Source organism: Harpia harpyja, chromosome 1 (assembly GCF_026419915.1).
Source record: "Harpia harpyja isolate bHarHar1 chromosome 1, bHarHar1 primary haplotype, whole genome shotgun sequence".
NCBI classification, from domain to species: Eukaryota; Metazoa; Chordata; class Aves; order Accipitriformes; family Accipitridae; genus Harpia; species Harpia harpyja.
The window spans coordinates 60,491,858-60,513,816 of NC_068940.1; the positions used below are offsets into that span (position 1 = coordinate 60,491,858).

General features: G+C 33.3%; 1 protein-coding gene across 22 annotated transcripts in view; it reads right to left on the reverse strand.

The window, feature by feature from the left end:
• The window catches only part of LRRFIP2 (LRR binding FLII interacting protein 2), a 61,401-nt gene that overhangs the window by 19,275 nt on the left and 20,167 nt on the right, over window positions 1-21,959 (reverse strand). For 4 of the 22 annotated variants that reach the window (XM_052796365.1, XM_052796309.1, XM_052796394.1 and 1 more), the window contains exons 3-17: window positions 20,445-20,531; window positions 18,729-18,779; window positions 15,878-15,931; window positions 14,012-14,077; window positions 11,957-11,998; window positions 10,935-11,000; window positions 9,397-9,471; window positions 8,594-8,641; window positions 8,464-8,508; window positions 7,045-7,092; window positions 6,898-6,951; window positions 4,041-4,148; window positions 1,587-1,631; window positions 805-918; window positions 282-353 (exon numbers count right to left, since the gene is read on the reverse strand). In XM_052796365.1, coding sequence (XP_052652325.1) covers window positions 282-353; window positions 805-918; window positions 1,587-1,631; window positions 4,041-4,148; window positions 6,898-6,951; window positions 7,045-7,092; window positions 8,464-8,508; window positions 8,594-8,641; window positions 9,397-9,471; window positions 10,935-11,000; window positions 11,957-11,998; window positions 14,012-14,077; window positions 15,878-15,931; window positions 18,729-18,779; window positions 20,445-20,531 — 975 coding nt within the window. The remainder of the gene's footprint in view (window positions 1-281; window positions 354-804; window positions 919-1,586; window positions 1,632-4,040; window positions 4,149-6,897; window positions 6,952-7,044; window positions 7,093-8,463; window positions 8,509-8,593; window positions 8,642-9,396; window positions 9,472-10,934; window positions 11,001-11,956; window positions 11,999-14,011; window positions 14,078-15,877; window positions 15,932-18,728; window positions 18,780-20,444; window positions 20,532-21,959) is intronic. The other 18 variants (XM_052796384.1, XM_052796356.1, XM_052796412.1 and 15 more) reach the window with 12 other exon arrangements.

Here is a 21,959-nt window from a genome sequence, read left to right on the forward strand (position 1 = left end):
TATCTTAACAGAAAACACCTGCTAAAAATATGAAAGTTTAATACTATTTTAACATAAGCCAAATAATGAACATATACTCTCTCATGTACATTTAAATCATATCTTAATTTACTCACATGACAAATTTAAGCTGATGCTCTCTATGCATTAAAAGTTAGATACATGCTTTAAAGAAATTCAAAAACTTGTTAGTAAAGCCTTATATAGTTAGTTGAACCAGCAATATCTCCGTTACCCAAAAATACCCATACAGAACGCATGCTTGGGAGGAGCCCTGATACCTTTAGTTCTTTAAGTCCCTGCATGTATCTCCCTTCTACATCGTGTATCTGGTCCTTAAGATCATAGATATCCTGCAGGACATAGGAATGAACCATTGCATAAGTAGTATGGGGAAAGAATTTATAGTCAAAAAAGCATTAAAAGGTTTACGTGCATTTCTGTCAAATGCCAAAGCCTGCAATAATTCACAGAAATTATAATTAATTCACAACAACTTGATGGAGATTAAGATTTTGTTTATATCCGTGAATCCAAGGCATCTCAAATAGGACAGAATTGTTTCAAATTTGGCATAAACAAAGTCTTACTTTAACATAAGCTAAACTGTTAGCACTATAAATATTTATGAACACAACAAATACAATTTCCAAGATAAATACAGAAATCTTCTGTGATTGAAAATTACATCCTTGTAACTTTTTCTTACTATTAAGAAACCAGAAGCTCTGTAGCAAAGAAAAATTCCTCCGAACCACAAATACAATTTTAAACTAGCTCCAAATTCCTGAAAATGCAGTTTACCCGTAATTCACTGAGGGACGCATCAGGATCCACCAAACTGCTCGTGTCTCCACTTCCTCTCCTAGATGAGTTGCCACTCAGAGGAGTTGCACTTACTGAATTGCGAGATGATGGCTTAAAAAGGCAAAAACATTGTATGAGGAATCATACATTACTCTTTATAAATTTCTTCACAGTCATTGAACACTTTTCTCTCTTCTTTTTACCATTTCTTAATATTAGCTTATAGACAATATTTTCTATTGATTATTTTCCAGCACTTATGTTTCTTCTTGGTGAAATTTTGGTTTCTCTTTGATGACTTATCAGTTATTATAACATTCCAGTTTCGAGTCATCTGTTCAGAATACTCTCATAAGGAGGCTGTTAGTGCTGAAAAACTGGAGAAGTTTAAAATATTTCTAAAAATTACAATTTCTGTCACCCAAGATTCAGAAGAAAGTCTCCAGTGGAATCTAGCACATGAATTTTTATAAACCTAGCCTCTTACAATGCAACCTTTCCTGCTAAATATTTGTGACAGAAAATAAATTCTGTAAGAAACTAATACTTGCTAAAAGTAAACTAAAGAATAAAATTATTTCCTCAGGAAATAAAAGACACAAAGCATTAATTTTGGAGATTAAAAACATGTCTAAAAATGTCTCTTTGCAACCTCTTAAAAATAACTAAAATAAAATCTACTAAAACCACACAGCATTATACTTTTTGAACTATTTTAATACTTGTAAATTTGTGGATGAACACTGACTTTCAATAGTTTTTAAATTAAAAAATCTTACCCTTGAAAATATTTCTGAATGTGATTTTTCACTCTTTTCTTCCAGCTGAAAGAAAAAAGGGAAAGTGATCACAATACACCTTTTGCAATGAGAGACTACTGAATCACCATCTTCTGTTCAAAGATATCGAGAAATATTTAAGAACAGAAAATGAAACAATAAAAATAAAAAACCCAGTGAAATTCCAGAAGTTAGCATAGATCAAGACAGGAAAAAAATATTCAGCCTGAAAAAGTAGTTTTTACCTCAATTGCAAAATAAATGAATGCTTGTAAAGAAAAAGCCAGAAACTTCTTTTTAAAGTTTTTAAAAAGTCATTACCAATATTAAAGTACTGAACAATAAAACATATTTCACTATTTTAAATTTCAACACAGTAGTGACTACAACACTTGGTGGCATAACAAACACGAACTTCATGCAAGTGCATGTCAATCAGTGACACCAGTGTGAATGTCCTAGTTATTAGAAAACACATTTGTTCCTTCAATCTCTTTGGTGAAACCTGCAATTATACCAGGACAAAACTAATTCAGGTAAAAGCCCATAACTGAAGTGTACTAGTTAATAGCAACCTAAAAAATAATTTCAATTTATATTTGATGTATTGAACCCTAAGCAAAAGAACTACCACACCCCTCCTCCTTATTTAGGAAACTCTTGATATTGCAAAATTATATTGTAGATTTCCATATTTTCTACATTTTTAAGAATCAAAATAGGTGGAATTAAATTAAGACATTAACGTGTTGCCATATTTTCAAAAACAAGTATGATATACTGCGTATGGTATCTCAAATATCTTGCTTCTCTGAGAACACCTGTTTTTCTCCCAGCCCAGGGAGAAGAGATTTGGAAGTCTTCTACAATCACAGTAGAAACAGATGTTACTTTATGAGATCTTTCTTTTTCCTTCTATTGTGGTTTCTATAGAAGCAACATTGTATTTCCATGGCAAATTCACCACCTCCAATGACGTACTGAAATTGTAAATTGCAAATATTTGTCACCACTGTGATAATAAAATGATGTGAAGAATCCAATTGATCTGAAGTATCCATTTGGAATAACTTAGAATATAAATTTGGAATCTAGTAATACATAGTAATGATGATGGTAATAAAAGCAACTGAGAAGGTAGCATAATTGCCAGTCTCAGCCTCCACATTTTCTTTTAGCAGAGCATTAATTTCAGAAAAGCAGGTTTATTAAAGAGGAAAAAAAAGCTAAAATTTAAACTGGAGAAATGATTGGTCTTTCATGCTTTGAGCATGTACAGACAATAAAATACCATGCATTATTACAATACAAGTTACATAGCACTGTAAGAGTATTAAATCATGTAAACGCAGAATCACAGAAAGTGGTTGTAGGGGTACTCTAGCAGTCACCTAGTCCAGCCTCCCATCCAAAGCAGAACTGCTGCCAACAGTCCAGGTCAGCTGTGGTTTTATCTAGCTAAGTCTCACCAGCTCCTGAGGATGGAGGTTCTCCAGCCTTGATGTAACCTGTCAGATTGCAACGCTAACCTCCTTGCAGAGCTTCTTGCAGTGTCTACTCTGGACCTCCTAAGGTGCAGTGTGAGACTGCTGCCCCTTGTTGCACTGCTTGGCATGGGTGTGAAGAGTTTGGCTGTTACCTAATCAAGCAGTTGCAGGCTGCTGATTACCACGTAGCATCGCCTTTGCCCAACTAAATAAGCCCAGTTCTCTCAACCTCTCCTCCTACCACATGTGCTAACCCTGACTGTTACTTCAAAGACAGGCTCAAGAACAGAAATTTCCCTTTTTTTTTTTCCACTATTAAACATGAAAGTTTTGACTGCAAGAAACAAGAATTTCTAGAACTTACAGCAGCAATAAAGAGAAGGCAGCTAGGTTTGGTGTAAAGGGATGCACAGAAAAACCATCATGATAGTTTTCCTGTAACACACTCTATTGACTTGGGATTCTGTTCAAGAATGTAGCCAACAATGAGTGCTCCAGTAATGGATCCTGACCAATTCTCACCTAGGATGAATGAACACTAAAATGCACTAGCAAGGGCACGGTTGTAAGTATTTATTTTTGTCACTAAACCAAGTAGTAGTATTCCAAAAATACACCAAAACCCCAGACATTGTTAATTTCCATAAGAAAAAACAAGCTCAACAGTTTATATTTAAGAGATGCTTAAGCTTATCACACACAAAAAATGTGAAGTGTTAACACTTGTCACATGCTTCTAGCAACAGGCAAAATCCCCTTTAAAGTAAATAAATCAGCATGCTTTTTAAAAATTCAGACTCCAGACATTTTTATACAAAAAACGGCCCCAACCTCTCAAAAAACCTATTTTCCATTAAATAACTCTGAATGCTTTTACAGTATTTACTCTTTCAGAGTATGAAAAGAAAATCCATGGTTAGTCAGTTTGCTGTATTCACCACAGTATAGTAACAAGCATTACACTCACACGATTCAAACCTTGGACATCATCTGCATCAGAAACAATGCTTCCCCTGCGGTTGGAACGACTAAAATAGTCAGCAGCAGTTTCACTTTGATCAGAAAAATCAGAGGACTTCAAAAGATAAGAAGGGTGAAAGAGAACTGAAGATGATACCACAGAATGAACAAAAGCTTATTTAAAAAAAACCCCCACAAACAAACAGGAAATCCAAGCTTAAATCTCCATTATTGCAATTTATTCTTGCTTTTCTAACAGTTTAACAGCTGTAAAAACTTAATTACTCTTCTAGATTTTTTGCTATTTTAAATGTGTCTACAGAATAAAACGTGTGCCACACTGATGTGAATACTTTAGTCAGCATATGCATTGTTTTTAAACACTCTCTTAGCATGTTTATTATTCTTATAGTTTACTGTATCCAAAATTAAAAGCAATGGACATTTACTATTGATTCATTTTCCTCATTTGGAGTATTATAAAAAATACAATCAGAGATACAAAAGGGTTTAGTACTAATATAGTGCCAAACACAAGCTATAAAAATTACCTTGTTTTAAAAAAAGTTTTGTAGAGCATAAAAACAGATTACATAACCAGAAGTTGATGAATAAAAGTTGTTATTTTTCTCCACGAATGTTGTCCTTTCTTCATATCAACACAATCCCAACACTACTAATTATGAATATGATCCGGGCTGCTTCTCATTCACAATTTTAAGAGGCCTTACAATAGAAGACAAGCTTGCTCCCTAAAGCTGTATGTCAGACAGGCACCTAAAAAATGCTAATGCTACACATCACTGGTAAAAAAAGCAAACTATATCTAACCATGTTACAGTAATTACAACTGCCACGGGAATTCAAGTGAAATATTTAACTGAGAAAACATTATGCATGTTACGCCTAGCATTTAATGAGAAGAGTAAGTTTATCACAAGTGTTATGTTGATAACATTCTACTTCAAAAGGCAGAAGAACACTGAACTTTATATTTAGTTTTAAAAGTGATTATATGAGAGAAAAATCTTTAAATGAACAGTTTGAAAATATATTGTCTTTACCCAATTTTCACAATTAAAAAAAATAATTCTTAATTTCTTTGTACTTGATGTACATGAGTGATGTAGCCTCATCTTACTCCAATTAAAAGACAGTGAGATGTCTTTTATGCAAATGTGACCAGCTACGTATAAAACAGTTTGCTGATGAACACCTGTCTCAGATTATGCATGTTTAGGACTATGGAGTTTGTATTTTTTGTCACTGCTAGGTGACATTCTATTTCTCTGACAAAGAATTTTCCAGCTATATCTACATTTTAAATATAATTTTTTTTTTTAAATAACAAATAAATTTTCAGTCAGAAATTTGGCTAAACTTTCTTATCTCACTTGCATTTGACAAATTATAAAGGTGCTGAACATAATTCTGCCTATATGTATTATGCTTACAGCAAAAGAACAAACAAGTCAAGGGCTACAAACAATCTATGACAACACTGCTCTTTTTCATTCAAAACCAACTTATCTTTGCTGTTGAAAAGTTCATACATCTGATAAACCTTACTGTTCCTCCTTCTATACCTTTTGCACTTCTAGTATCTTTCTCAACACGTTTATCAAAACTGATATAGTTTAAGATGGAGATGCACCATACAGTTTTTCACCAGAGTTTTCTACTGCATTTCCATCTTCTCTTACCTTCTCTTTTCACTTCCAGTGAGTACTGAGCTAACTTCCAATGCACTACCCAGAGTGAAACTAAAATATTAACCATAGATACAGTAGAAAGTTATGAATAAGATTTTTACTTCATCTGCTTTTCAGAATTATTTCATTAAACAAATACTTTGAACACTATTGACCATTCACTAGTGTGAATGAGTAGTACCTTGGCATTATTGGTATCACACATATATCTCTATCAGATCTCAGTATGTATATATTCCTACATACGTATAAAGTATATACTTTTAAGAAATGAATATTAAGAGAAATTAAGGAGACAAGTAGTATTTACACAGTTCAAGAGACTTTACAGATGGATGTTAATACCTCTTAGGTTTTGGAACTTCATAAAACAACAGCAAAATTCCCTTTTCTCTACACCCTCAAAATTCACTCTGACATCTGTTGTAGCTAAACCCATCCAGTTGCTGACAAATCTGGTTTTGTTTAGTCTCTATAACATCGTTAAGAATATGCGGAAAACGAAGAGAGGACTGAACATTTCAATTTAACCCATACCAGAACACTGATCTACTTTTTTTGTGCAGCATGACAAATGAGCAGCTGTACCAATGAAACGAAGACAGTTGTTCTGAGGCAGAAACAAAGCAGAACTATTTAAAATCACTTTGCAGCATGAAAAGCCATCTTTGGAATGACACTTTTAACACAATACAAATCCAGGAACAAATTTCTCTGTTTTGAATACCAGTCACCATAAAAATGGGCCAGCTGCTTCTTACTACACAATATATCAAAGTTTGCATTAATCCTCTTCCCAAAAAGAAAGACTTTTTCACATGTATTGTAGTAACAGTTTCATGTGCCTGCCCCAACTACGACATCAAGTGGTAACCCCAACAATGTACTGTACTCCAGTTTCCAATTGCTTCCAATTATATACATTACAAACATTTAAAAGATATTTAGAAAAACAAATTTGTTATTACTTCTACATTTTACTGTCTTACTGCTAAAACTTTACATCTTGCTAAGAATCATATCTCTGACAAATTACATTTTTCTGATGTGGAATTGAAAAATTGAGTCAGTGTAAATCCTCAGTGTAAATACTCATAATCGTTGTGCATTAGTATCAAAGCATTCAGCAAATCATGCAAAAGGCACGCTCACCACAGGACTACTTCGAACTGAGCTTGCTCTTGAAGAATAACTGTATTCAGATGGCTAAAGAAAAGTTATGAAGGAAATCTTCACAATTTTCATAATTTTTGTCTCCAGAAAACAAAGATAATGAAAGAAACAACCAAAAGCACTTACAGTGCGAGAACTATATGAGCTATATAATCCATCACCGCACAAAGATGCCTGAGAAAGAGGGAATGAAATACCATTTATAATCAGACTCAGAAATAATTGTGCCACACTCTTACACACTTTAATGTTCTCTATCTTGTCCCACCTATGCATTTTCCAGTTAACATTATACTTTTTGAAAGGACAAACAATTTTTAAAAATTTCAGCAGCATTTCCTCCTATTATTAGGGATGTCTATTTCCAATTATAAATCTAAGAATTGCCTTGAAAAATAGCCAAATAGTTTTTTAAAAGATAAATTCTTAACTATTTTCAGAAGAAAATTAAATTAAATATTTAAATTGCAATTTGGTTTTCACTGTTCTGAAGCCTTCAGAAGTTTTAATCCACCCTGGGAACCGAAGCTATATTGTACACTTATCAGTTTTACTTTGTGCTCACCCATGCAGGTTTTCCTGAAGGAGAATGTTTCAAGGTGCAAAGCTGAAATCTATTTATGCAGTGTATAATAAAAGCAGCTCTGGGCAACACAATTGAAAAAAAAAAAAAAAAAGAAATACTGTCTCATGCTGCTTTCCCCCTACCTATGAAGAGATCTCTAGTAGAAATTAGAGCTATATGTAATAGCAGTCATTATGGTCTTGTTCTCCCTGGATCTTCCAATGTTTTCTTGAGAATAGGCACAAAGTCAAAAAAGTAAGTTATCTCTGTTTGCAATCCAAGTGCAGAACAAGACCTCACTAATGACATAAAAACTTTACATAAAAATACTTGATGATTTTCTACATAGGCTTAGCATGTCTCTAAATGGCAGCATAGGTTGGATTTGAACTACTATAGCAGCAAAAGGCATAAAGTTTCAGGCATGCATGTCACTTTCTAAAGACGACAACTTTTTGTAGAGCTATCTTAGCCATTCTTATGGCACTTCTAGCTACTTTTTTTTGGTAAAGATGCAGATTAGGTTTTCATCCTATTATATTTCTGTATGATTATTAAATTTAAATATGGCATCTTATTTGAAAGTATTTAAAATGTATTTGCCACAAATTTCTGTAATCTCCTGACAATGATTTTTCCCATTCAAATGCTTAACTTCTTTAAATACTTTTTTTAGTATTATACATAGTTTTTATTTAGTGTGCTTAGATTAACTTGTTCTAACCCGTGTCTTTCAACATCATTGTTGTATTCATAAACTTTATGCTTGTCTGTAAAAAGATCAGTAAAACAGCAACAACTAAAATACTTTAAAGAGGCAATTTAACAATGTTAAAAACATTAAACTGAATGCCTCCAAAAATGACACACACAAGCTGCAAATTACTTAAAAATATGAAAAAGATGCACATGTAATACTATCAAGCCTCATGGCCATACAATACAAATTTAAGGCAACCATGCAAATGGTGCTTACGAACCAAACTGATACTTCTTATCAAACCAGTGTTTACAGAAGGAGACACCTATGAAGAAAAGTGTAATTTTATATTTCTGAGGGCCATTCAAACATCTAAAGACAAGCAAGATGTTATTTTACATTGTACTAACCCTGTAACTCCTAGTTGTTGCCACTGGATCACTGTATAGAGAAGACGACTGTATTGTGAAGAATAGAAAAAAGTTAGAAACATTTTTTCTGCATACATTAAATTTTTTATCTATTGCTGTATATTCCCCAAAAGTTCTAAAGATTGAAATACTGAATTTTACATCTATAATAGACAGGAACTTTAAGAAAAATGTGGATAAACACTCCAAGAAAACCCATTATCTTTGAAATCATAATCTAAAACATTAACTAAAGCAATCTGGTATTTTTATCAGAAGATTTGTAGAAGAGAATGATAAGAAATTAAGTAGTTTTCAAAAGACACATCAATTTCCTCTAGCTACCTATTTAAACTTGACCATGACAGTAACTGCTGTACTAGAAGATACTACCCCTCTCACAACAGACCATTGATTTATCATTTACATTACTGTAAAGAAAGTAGTATATTGGTGCTAAACTTTTAAGACTTTTTGTTGTTGTTTTTTTAAAAATAGGACTTTGAAAAAGCAACTGTCACAGTTGCTAGTTGTTTTCTTTATATCATACAGCAATCATGAACAAGTTACTTTAAATTTAAAACCCCACATATACAGAACAGAGTAACTTGCATGTTATCCATTCATTTTATAAAAGGCAACCCTTAAAAGCAAGACATACAATTGTAACTACTATTAGCTGTAATAATTTGCAGTGTTATAGAAAGATAGATAAAAGTTTGCTTCATATAGCATAAGTAAGTGAAAACAAATATATGTAATTTACAGACGTTAAAAAATTAATATAGGAAGAGGAGACAGACCCGAGTATGGTAGGAAGGAACTGGTTTATTATATTTAAGGCTGCTATAATTTCTTTGATCATAGTAAATTCCACTCTGTGAGGGGAAAAAAGAACAGAGAAAACAAAGGTTGCATCTGTAGATCTTGTAAATAAAAGTCCTATCTCAACATTGCCCAAACATTCCCAAGCTTAGAACCTGTACAGAACACTGTAAAAATCCTCCCGATGTTGACCCCCAAATCAATATAACCTTCTGAAGCAAGTAAAGCATAAAAAAACCCCCAAACTACTTATGTACTCTGTAAATCAGCATTATCCGTATTTTTAATGCCATGCCCAAAGTGGTAAATAGTTTGGGTTTTTTCCTCCCTAATAAATAAGAAAACCCTGAAAAGCTTATCTAAACCCTGATAAGTACAGCATGAAATACATGAAAAACATACTTGACAAAACTTGCTAATAATTAGTACAATGATTTGCTTGATCTTTTTTTCCATTAGATACCACCCTGAATGAGAGCATTTGGGGAGACAGAAGGACACCAATTCCTAAGAATTTAATGGGGGATGGATGTTTATGTGATCAGCATTAGTCTGTACTATACCACTGTTCTTTATACCTAACATGCATGCTAAAAGCCTAGCAATTATACTTTGGCTTATTTCTGTTGTTTTTTGACACTTCCTAAACAAATTGCATATATATGCATATATGAGGAAAAAATTTATATACACATATAAAGAAGGAAAAACAGAGAGATGAAGACATGGCAAAGAGTAGTGCTTTCAGCATGTAGCACTTTGTATCTCAATAGGCCGCAGGAGGCAGAAAGATTCGTATCACTCATTTAAGAACTGAGGGAACAGGAAAATAGCACCTCAAAAGCACACAGAGAAGTGCTGTAATACAAATGATTATAAGTAAATACAAAAAAGATTTCAGCCTTGTCTCAACGCAGGCATCCACTGCTGCTCTGACTCCCCCAAACCCTGACGCAACTGTTCATTCATCAGTGCCAAAACCCTCTGAAAAATTACCTCCAAAATATTTAATTTCTTGGCATTATATTCACATAGATTACACACTGAACTTTCTAGATTAGTTTTTGGAAGACCACAATAATCCACATGCCTTTCTCAACAGTTCACTGGGTTAATGTCAAGGTTTATGGTAAATTCAATCTGCTTTACATCTACATTTAAAATTTCTCTAACTGATAAGGGACAAAGTGTAAATAATAGAACACATATCTCCATCCTGACTGAATAAACTTTAATCCAGAGAAGTGCCACTTTTAAATATTTCCAAAAGCCTTCCCCAGGCCTCCAACAGAATGTAATTTCTATGAAGCTGATTCTATTCATGGGATTCTACTGCCATGAGAAGGGTTTCAAACACTCAACTTCAGGTCAGAATTTGGTCAATACTAGAGGTTTCTTTTTTCCTGAAAACATTTATGCATATGTCAGCAAGCTGATGAATTTATCCATAACTGTATCAGTATGTAACTCTACACAGTTAGTATATTTATAATAAATATTATAGCAGAAAACTAACCAACAAATCTTTATGGGAATAAGCAGCTTTCTTCCTTGAACTATGAGATTCACTGTAAGCATGACTCTAAGAATGAAATTTAGAAAATTAATACCACTATATAACAGCATCTTAAAATATAAAGAAGGTAAACATAAGGATTTAAGGTTTTTATTATCTACAACAGAACAACAGAAAATTCTAACTACATGATTAGAATAACAGGCCATACTTCTATCACTGTGTAAAAAAGACTGGCAAGTGAAACTATAACCAACCTTATCCCTGATTAACACAGACTTGGCTTAAGCCAGAGTTCACATTTCACAAAAAAACGTAAAACCAATAAATAAACTAAAAAAGCTTAATATTACAGGCTATTTTAATTACTATATTGTGTTTGCCTATCTGTAGCTAATTCATGTAACACTGCTGTTTAAATAAATTCTGCTTTTTAAGTTGCTTACATATTCCTTTTAGTGGTACTTGGTGCTTGTCATTGCTTAAGGAGACACACACAAATCTCACTTGGCATAATACCAATGAGAACGTGATGCACTCTACTACCACTTCGTAACAAATAAGAAGGATTTTTTTTTTTTTGAAGTATAGTTATAACAAACCACCTGCTTTTTGTCATGACTGAAATAATTTTCCACTAGATTAAGTTAAAGTTTCTATATGGAAATGGAGAATACAAACATATGCATACACAGACTTTTTTTCAAGTATGTCCTCCAATTCTAATCTGTACGTCACTTCACTACGAAGTTCAGAAATAACAGATAAATACTAAAAAGTGCTTACAGTAAAGACAGCTGTCTGTAATATGTGACTTCATTAGATTTTCTCCCAGAAAAAGCTTACACATGCATTCTATGGCAACTGTTAGAATCGTACTGCTATTCTAGGTCTGCAAGTGTGATAGTACAGATTTATATACTTTTTAAAATCAATAATTCAAAGTAGCTAGTTAGTGCCATTACACCTTAAAAACAAAAACACAAAAGCAGTCTTCAAAGACATGCAAAATGTTAACATACAGGGACTGAGTATCTTGTAGATCTATCCTTAGCACTGTCACACTGAAGTAAGAGAAAATGAAATTAAAATCATGAAGTTAAAAAACCAAGGGATATAAAAATTAGCTTTTTTCAAAGAATGACTAAAAAGACTTAAAAGGGAATTACAAGAAAACATATTCTACTAATTATGACAACTTATACATGAAGGAATGCCATTCATGCAATCTAAAGGGCATTCTGAAGCTGGAACACTTTAAAATAAAAACTGTTTTTATTTCCCCCACAGCATTCCAGTTTCTAAAAAGTGAGATAATTTTGGACAGCAGTAGGTTACATGAAATGTTTCATGTGGTTTTGGTAACAAAACTTTAAATAATTAAGCAAAGTCTTGTACGGTAGATTGTATTAAACTGAGTCAGTATTTGTTAGGTTATGTTGTAAAAGGCTCGTCTCCACACAGGCAAAGGAGCCCAAAGGACCATCAGTCAGCCCCCCTGTGCAGGTGTGAAACCCATCATGATGTGGGGGCTCTCCGGGGCACCTTACAGACTGAGGGAGGTTACTGCCTACAGGGCATGGAAGACATTACGGGATGGGGGGGAATGGCATCTTGGGATCAGGGGAGGAATCAAAGGTGGGGAAAAGGAGGGATAAAGGTGTTTTCAGAAGGAGCAAGTGCGTGAAAAAGGCAGAATAGTAGGATGAAAGGGCCACCTGTGTGTTAAAAAGATTTCTGGTCTACCAAATTTGGCAACTCTTAACAATACTTATGAAAACAGCTTTGTAATAATAGCTTAGCCGGTGTCCCCATGTTTCTTGTCACTCAACAACAGCAGAATTTGTGGAGTTTATATATTAATAATTTTTTTAAACATACAAATCTTACATTTTCAAAGCAAGCTTGTTTTTTTCCAGTTCATTTAAAATTCCACAGGTATAACTTAGCAATTCTGACTGTAGGTAATATGTAATCCAAAATGTTACTAGTATCATCCTAAGCTTTCTTAAAACACAAACCAGAAATTGAAGGTAGTTTGAGAACATCACATGATATATTAATAGCATGCTAGAGTATTACCCAGTGTAATTTTCAACAAGAGAACTACTGAGAGGCTTACAAGAAAAAAAAATTTCTTCTTGTCTATTGATGTCTGAAAATTCCTTCTAGACATCAAACACACACCAAAAATTCCCTGGTTTTAGATTTTATATTTGTTTATAAATTAATATAGGCCAAGTTTACTTCATATTATTTCATATTGTTTTCATATTATCTCAATAGTTCCAATATATCCAATATTCATAGTATATTAAATAATAATTTAATATTAATAATGTAATTTACAGACTACGGTACCTTTTTGTGTTGCTAAAAGTATTACCATACAGGACCCATAGGACACTGTACCAGTTTCAACCAACTTAACTTTATTTTTCTTTTTTAAAAGAGTTTTTATCTTTAATTATTACCTACAGATAAGCAACCTTGCTACCAGAGAATGGAGACAGATCACTCAGATAATCATTATCATCACAACACTGAACTTACACCTTTACTTAACTATTAACAGCTTAACAGTCTATACTAACAAATATTTAAATTGCCTAAACTAGGAATACCACAAAATATACAGAAATACCCATTTCTGAAAAAGTAAAATTTCTGTTTGTATTCAATCCTTGACTGTAGGACTAACATCGCAACATAATTGAGAAAAAAGGTTTCTTGCCATAACTTTTAGCAACAACTTTGTACCTGTCAAGGTTGATGCACAACCTTTGCCACTTCATTTTACTTCTCTTTTGGGCACATTAGAAGAGGAAAAACTGGAGACATTAATTCCCTTCAGACTTGAAATTATCTTCAAGACAGAACACTTACCACTTCACACTTTCTTTGAGCCCTCAAACTTGCTATCACAAAGCATTCGATTACATCAATCACTGCAACAGTCCAATTAATACTGTTTTCTATAAAGAAGCATGCTTTCATCAAACTACTGCTGTGGTAAGTAGACACAGAAAATGTTATAATGTGAACACATCAGAGCATGCTTATTCCAGGCTACACACCACAAAATCTCTCCTTCTGGAAGTACTTGCTCTGTTCCTGTGAGACCCACTGACATCCAAAGAACTCTTAAAAATAAAATTGTAAAAATATATCAATACCTAAAATAATTTTTAAAAGTTCTAATGGTAACTGTTAATCTTCACTGAAAGGCACAAAATAATGAAGGCAGTTGAAGAAATTCTGGGTAAGCCCCCCCAAATGCGCTCATTTTTCTGCTGAGTTCAAGCCCTATTGTTTAGTCAAGGGTAAATTATTTAATCTCCATCTTAGGATATTCTGTATGTTAACCAAGGCAAGAGCAGATCTCAGCAAACCTGTATCAGCTCACAAGTTTATAAGTGTTGCCACATAGCATATTTTACATGCTTTTTCTGTAAACCATTTACTGTTTGCAAAGTAGTCAACACTACATGATTTAAACGATTTGGTAAAAATACCTGTGTGAGAAATTGCAGAAACACTTAACACCAGGACTCGCAAGACATTACACAAGATTACATTTAATTGACAAAACCTCTCAGTAAGTGACAATCACTTTTTTTTTTTAAGTCACACACAGAAACAGCTTATTCCACCTTCCAAAATAAACAAAATCAACCCTTTTATTTTAGTCACTTGTCTTTCTCCTGGCCTATATATCCAGATCAATGACAAGCTGATTTCTAGGCAGTTCTACTAAAAACAGGAAAATGTTTACAAACCCTCAATAAAACCATTCTTCACCACCATATATGACCTAAAGAGGATATAGGAGAGCCTGTACAATACAATAAATACTTCTATTAGCAGTCTTTGGGATACCTTGCATCACTCAGGTAAGTCTTTGCCACTAATGAATAATATATCCACACATTCTCAAGGAAATATAACCCTGCATCATATCGAACTTCTTCAAATTGTACCCTAAGGTGCTACTACTTTTTCTTCCACAAATATTACAGAAACACAATAATACTTAAAGTGCAAGAAAAGAAACAACAGTGAGCAGATGACCATCAGCATCAGTTTGGAATGAAAGCCCAAGTTACAAATCAGTATCACTCATCTTCAGTAAGTGGCATTGATTCAGGATGACTCTGACTCAGCAGTAGTATTTACTTTGTTAAATAAAATTTGCCTCTTTGCACAATATCTGAGACAGATAGGGAAAATGGGAAAGCGATTTTTTTTTTCCCATTAGACTTATCTAAACTTGACCAGTTCAAGTTATTGATCATTAATAGAACCTTCACATGTGACTATGAAATGCGATGTGTAGTAGTAATCATAAGCCAACTGACAACTTATGTAAGAATCTTAACACTCTACCACTTCAAGACGAGCCAATTAATTCTTACTATTGGCAATATCTGAAGCCCAAGTACAATTACTCAGCTTTTTAAAAAAGAAATAAATCATATTAGACTGGAATAACACTAAAAGATGACACTTAAAACTTGTCATTATATATGTTATTCCAAATAACTAATTGTTGAACTACATATATTTCCAACCAGTCTTCAAACATCACTCAATTTTTTTCAGCAACGAAAATATACTGTAAATAAATATACGTAGAAAAGGAAAAAAAAGCACAAGGTATTTATAGTAAAAACATAGTAAAAGAATTAAAATGTGGCAATTGAGATTCTTTTTAAATGCAAAGATTGAAATACATAAAAATAAACTACCTTGTTAACATTGATGGAAATAAAATACCAGATGAACTTTAACTTTATATGTGACTTAAAATACTGACTCTAAAACTGCTAATACTTGGAAGACTTAAAGCATCATCTGCTCCCTAAGAAAATGAAACCAACCCCCCCCTTTTTTTTTAAAAAAGGCCATGATGGAAAAGGAAAGTATACAGTTAGAACACAAACCAAATATGAATGTCGACTGGACCGGTGAGAATACCTGGCCCTCTCTGAATCTTCCTGAGAAAGAAGAAATGCAAAGTTATTTCATAGGAGGGAAGAGAGAGGAGAGGAAAAAAAAAAAAAAAAAAGATGACGACAAAGTAAAAGCAAGCAAAGATGAGCAACATGTTGTTAGTACTTTTAATGCTATGTATTATTTTGAATAATCCATTGTGGCAAGCGAACTCATTCAAGTCAGAAGAACTTTGACTTCACTCGATTTGGGTAAGTATGCCAAAACATTACATTAGGAGATGTAAATAAGGGGGGGTTAATATAATTAATAATTAGTGTTCAGTAGTCAATCTTTCTTCTGATTACAGTATTAAAAGCTTTACAAAATTACAAGTACATTAGTAAGAAATTTACTATATAATTACTACAGTCAGATTATGAACATTTTACAAAGTTACTTTAGCCCTAATAGAGATGATTATTCTCAAGTTACCTCATACATATTTCAGATTTTCTCCTCTATCATACGAACAAAGCTTCTTAAGCAAATTCATCAATTTTAAGTTCTATAGGCAGTTCTGCTCTACAATGACAGTGAAAATAATTAAACCCAACTTGTAAAATTTGGGGGAGGACAACTAGCTAAGGCACCTTAATATCTTTTGTTCTGTTGAAAGATCAGAGAATATTCATTTTGGCTCACACAAAGGAATATGTGAGAAGCAGCAGGACAAAAATAGAACTAATTTAAAATAAAACATTAAAATGTTTCACGTGCCTTAAGCTTCTCAAATTTTTAGTTACAGTAGGTAAGCATGTTAATAACAACCTAAGTTTTAAACTACCCCATTTGAAGACTACAACAGGGCTCTAGAACTAGGAATCCTTCCTTAAATTACTCACTTCCTACAGTTTTCAATGTCAAACTATTCTAAAGATTGTAAGCCAGTTATCTTTAGAGTCAAAAGTTCAGCCTCCAGATCATAGATGGATATCCAAACTCTAAAGCTGGCTTTTATACTGCTTATGGTCACATGGTTATTTTCTACAGTATCATTGGATACATTAACTTGTTTAATACTATTTTGTGACATTTCAAAAGGCCTAGTTAATACTCCGCAGGAAAATAATTTCCCAAAGAGGGGAAAAAAAACCCCAAAGAGGTTCATTTCATAATGACATTTTAGTGTTCCTCTCTATAGCGTCTACTTTGAGGTTTAAAATGAACATTTATGCTATATAACTTTTCAACACATTAAAGTCAGATCACTGCCAATTTTAAATATACCTCGTGTCTGTGGTCTAAATGAACAAATACCGGTTAATAACATTTGCAGCTTGCAAGCAGACAGTTTGCTATTTATATAAATTCCTCTTAATTGCCAGTATAATACCCCAGCTAATAATATGCTCCTATAATGCAAAACTTCAGCTTCTGATACAATTTTCTGTACATTTCTGTTGGTAATTTACTTAGGGTAACAACTCTCTTCCTGACATAGAATCAGAAAATAGAAAGCCAGTGTTAAGCGTTCAGCATACTCAGGTCAAAAGGATAAAGTACTACAGTACATATTGTAAAGATAGCTGCTGCTGGTAGCTATCAAGCTTGATTTCTAAGAATTTAAGTTTGAATATGCACTTTATCTAAGACAGACGTTACATCTCCCAATCCAGGAAGAGAGTGCACATCTCCTCAGAAACCTCCTGCAGTAGATATGCCTTTTACGAGTGCAAAAAGAAGGTGGCATTCAGTTGGGTGGCATTAATTTTGAAGTGAGATTGCTCACAAATGCAATCTGTGTTCCACAGTTTGGAAACCCTTGCTCTCCAGCATAAAAGCATTCAAATGCGCATTCCAGCAAGAGATAACAGAAACCTTTGTTGTTCTCTAAGTGACATGAGAACTAATATACACACAAATGTCAGCTAGGCAAAGAGACAATATAAAGTCAGCACAACTTTGCAAATAAAATTCTAATGACAGTCCTAGGATTTCTCAACAGAAGGACCGATTAACTGTCATGGAAGTTTTGACTATTTGAATTTATGGTTAGTCTCAGCATGTATTAATTAAATCTTCCTGATTCAAAGCATTCACACAGTGAACACTTCCCTAAAAACCTAAGAAGAAACATCTCTGACGTGCCTTTTTAAGAGGCACATTAAGTTTGTGAAAGGAACTCTCCAAACAAACATTGCATTAAATTATTATAAATTGAACAGAAACTTTTCAACTATCTCTACTCCTTCCTACTTAGTGGATTTAATCTAAATAAATGAACAGTCAAATATTTTATCATTATTAATTGAAAACAAGAGGCAAGGGCTAAAAGGATGCAAGTGATGCATGGGGTGTTTTTTAGGGTTTGGGGTTTTTCAATCTTTTATAATTGATTTTTGTAAGTCATAGAAGTGACTTAATCATCAGTGAAAAGACTAGCATTCGCACGTTACTCAAAGAAGAAACAAATAAATGTAAGTCTGCTAAGAAGAAGGAGTAAAAACCCCAAACTCCAGCAGTTAACTGAAATAAAAACATTTATTATTGAAAAGATGTTTACCTAGATTGAAACTAACGTAATTTAATTTTAATTAGATTCATGACAAGCCAGCACATGGTGGAAAAAAAAAAATCCCAACATTTCATTTTAAGTAAAGCATCTGATTTCATAGTTTGTCTTTTGCTGCTATAAAATACCATCCATAACCACATCTATATAGAGTTTATACATATTTGTTTTCACTAACAGAACACTTTGAAATGACACACAGCAAACCATTAGTAAATGACTTCCTCCAAATCCTATGTTAGTTCTCCAAGTGACAAAAACATGCACAACAGGTGGTTTTAGCCTACCATCCATTTCTGGATATGAGCCCATTTTCTATCATATGAATGCTGAGAAAACTACAGAATGTAAAAACAAAAACAAACAAACCATTTACAGTACAGATTAGTCACCACACAAGACTGATTCCCAAATCAAAAATTTGGAAAAATCTAAATTAATTGCCATGTAATCTTCACTATAATATCAGATACCTACAGCAGTTAGAAAACTGAAAGTATGGAATAATGAGAACCATATAGAATTGAGATAGAAACATGTTTTGTAAATTGCACTTGTTACTACCCAGCAAAAAAAACCCCAAATATCAGCATTTATGTGGATTTGAATGTAATCATGATAAATAATAAATATCAATCTTTTGCATGCTATGTCAAAACCTGAATCAAATGCAATAACCATGAAATAACCAGTCTGCTGAAAATCTGGTTCCTAGGTTTGTTTCTCAAGAAATGCAACTTTTTTTTTTTTTAATGAGAAATGTGTGGAGCAACATACAACCGTATGTGTAAATATTATCCCAATTCTATTAATTTTTTAAAAATAAAGGTCCTAACAATAAGTATTTATTGTGCATACTTTTGGTATAATCCATATGGGAAGAAATTGACTGAAAACTGCATATGTACAGTCCCATATCCAAATTAACCAGTTACTAAGTATAGTATAAACACATTACAAACAGAGCAAAATAATTCTCTCTACTTTTTCATATTTGTTTAGCCTATACATTAGGCAGTGTACATTTTGGGTACGGTCACATTCATTATTTATGCTATGCTGCCAGTTATCCATATTTACATGGACCTTTTGCACAGCAACAAGCAGCAAAGAAACTGCTATGTATTAACTAATTGTTCTTATAAAAGCACGAAAGTCACCAGCTGACTCAGCCACAAAGCTAGTCATTCAAATCCAGACAATATTAAACTTCATATTAGAAGTTGAAAACTGTTTCTCTCTATGTAAAATTATTTATGCAAGCCTGAGTTCCGGACATTGTCATTATGTTCTCTCTTCTGCTCATTTAAAATCAAATAAGCAGTAATAAGAAAGCCTCAGCCCTTTAAATACCTAAAGATAAACATCTAGATTAATCTTTGTCCAATTTTGATTGCTAGCATTGAATTTACTGCATTTGTTAAAGGTAAAACATCCTAGCATCTGTTTTGCCTGTAAAGCTAGAATTTAAAAATCACATTAAAAAGGTTTTATTTTTCATCTGAAAGCAAGAGTGCTAAGAGCCTATTTTGTATAGCAGATTTTTTTCCACAATACAAGTGTAACTATTAAGGAAGTTCAAAATGAATGTTCAGATTAATATTTTGTGAGGTGCTATCCACAGGTAAATACAAAGCAAGTTATCCTTTTAGATATATAGCCTAAGGGGAAAGAGGAAGGTACGGGGCAGGGGGAGAGAGAGAGAAGCCATCACCATCCCTGGAGGTATTTCACCATCCCTGGAGGTATTCAAAAAGCGAGTGGACAGGGTACTCCAGGGCATGGTTTAGGGGGCATGGTTAATGGTTGGACTTGATGATCTTGAAGGTCTTTTCCAACCGAAATGATTCTATGATTCTATGATAAGCTAACAGTTGCCTGATGCTGAAATACTAGCACGCAGCTGAATTACACTAAAAGACAAAATCTGATGCAAATACAGGAATAAAATACATTAAGAATTTTAGTAAAGGTTTGCAATAATTCCTGATGATTTACACTACCTCTTTTTGCTGTCGCTCCAGCTCTCTCATACGTATATCTCTTGCTTCTGCTCGAGCTGCCCGTTTGGCTGCAAGCCTGGCTTCTGCCTACAAGCAAATAGAAAATACTGAAAGTTAAAACCACATTTTTTGTATAATGGTCTGAGTACTCAATTTAATAATCTCTTCACAAAAACACATTAAGATTCTAACATCACAATACATAAGTAGTAAAGAAATCAGAGTTCTCAGAATTAAATTTCAGAAGGGATATGTACCTAACTCTTTACAGATATCATTACTAGTTGAAAGAATTACATGTTGATAAAAGAACTGAGTTCAAGAACTGAGTTCAAAAGTATTAGTATCACTAAATCTAAAAATTCATGTCTTGCGGACTTTAACAGGATTTTGCCTATGCATAGTACTTAAACAGGCATGTATGCAGCTGCAGAATCTTTGGGCACACGAAGATGTTAAAACAAAAAAGAAAGAATCAAAACAAAGATACTAAACCACTACTGTTCATGTCATATTTAAAGGCTCTGCTATAATTAGGAATTATTTCAAAAAGCAAACATCACTTAGAAGTTGAATTACTTCAAACAGCAATCAAAATCAAATCCATTATTGGACCAAATGTAAGAAAGAAATTTAGGGTTACAGTTCCTCCAGAACTAACTTAAACATTCACCATCACCAAAAAGGGACTTTCCCTACCTTTTCATTCAAGCCCTTAATACTCCCAACACTCAGAATCTGCTGTAAGCCAATTTTACTAACTACCACAGCAGAAAGTTAACAACAACAACAACAAAGTAGTTTTCTGCTGTGTTAGTGAAATGAATTGGCTTGTACAAGGGTCCTATGAACACCAGACCCCGCAAAAGGGACAGGCAGGACAACCAGTAGCAAGACCTTCCCCTTTTCAGTGGCAAAAAGCTGTTACATCTGCACTGCTTGTATCTGCCAATAACCAGGTTTCACAACTATGTATTTCCTCCACTCTCTATGTAGTCTCAACCAAAAAGAAACACATTGTCTTTCAGACCCTAAATGCTACCTCAAATTTAATCAGTTAATTACATCATGCAATAATTTTGACATGAAGCTAATTGTTGAGGAAAACACAACCTCAATTTTTTCATGTTCGAATAATGAGTTGATGAAAATTTTCTCTTAAATTCTTGAAATATTAAACCACTGAAGACAAGTTTTCCACCAAAAATTCCAGTTGTCTATCTAGTGTTAATTAAAAACTTATGAGAAACACCAGCAGCCAGAAATTCAGAACTCCTAATATCCAAACCATTTAATTTTAAAGAGCTTCTTAAAAATGTAAAATTCAGTGGAATTTTGCCTTTGGTTAAGGATAATTTTTTTCTGCTTTTGCCACTATCACAGTATAGATTTAAGTAAAATATTAGAGACCTATAAAATCCATGACAATTGCAAGTAACTATCTTTTACTGTGCTTCAGGAAAAAGGAAGGAGTATTTAACTCAGGGTTTAACTTTAAATTACGACTAAACTACA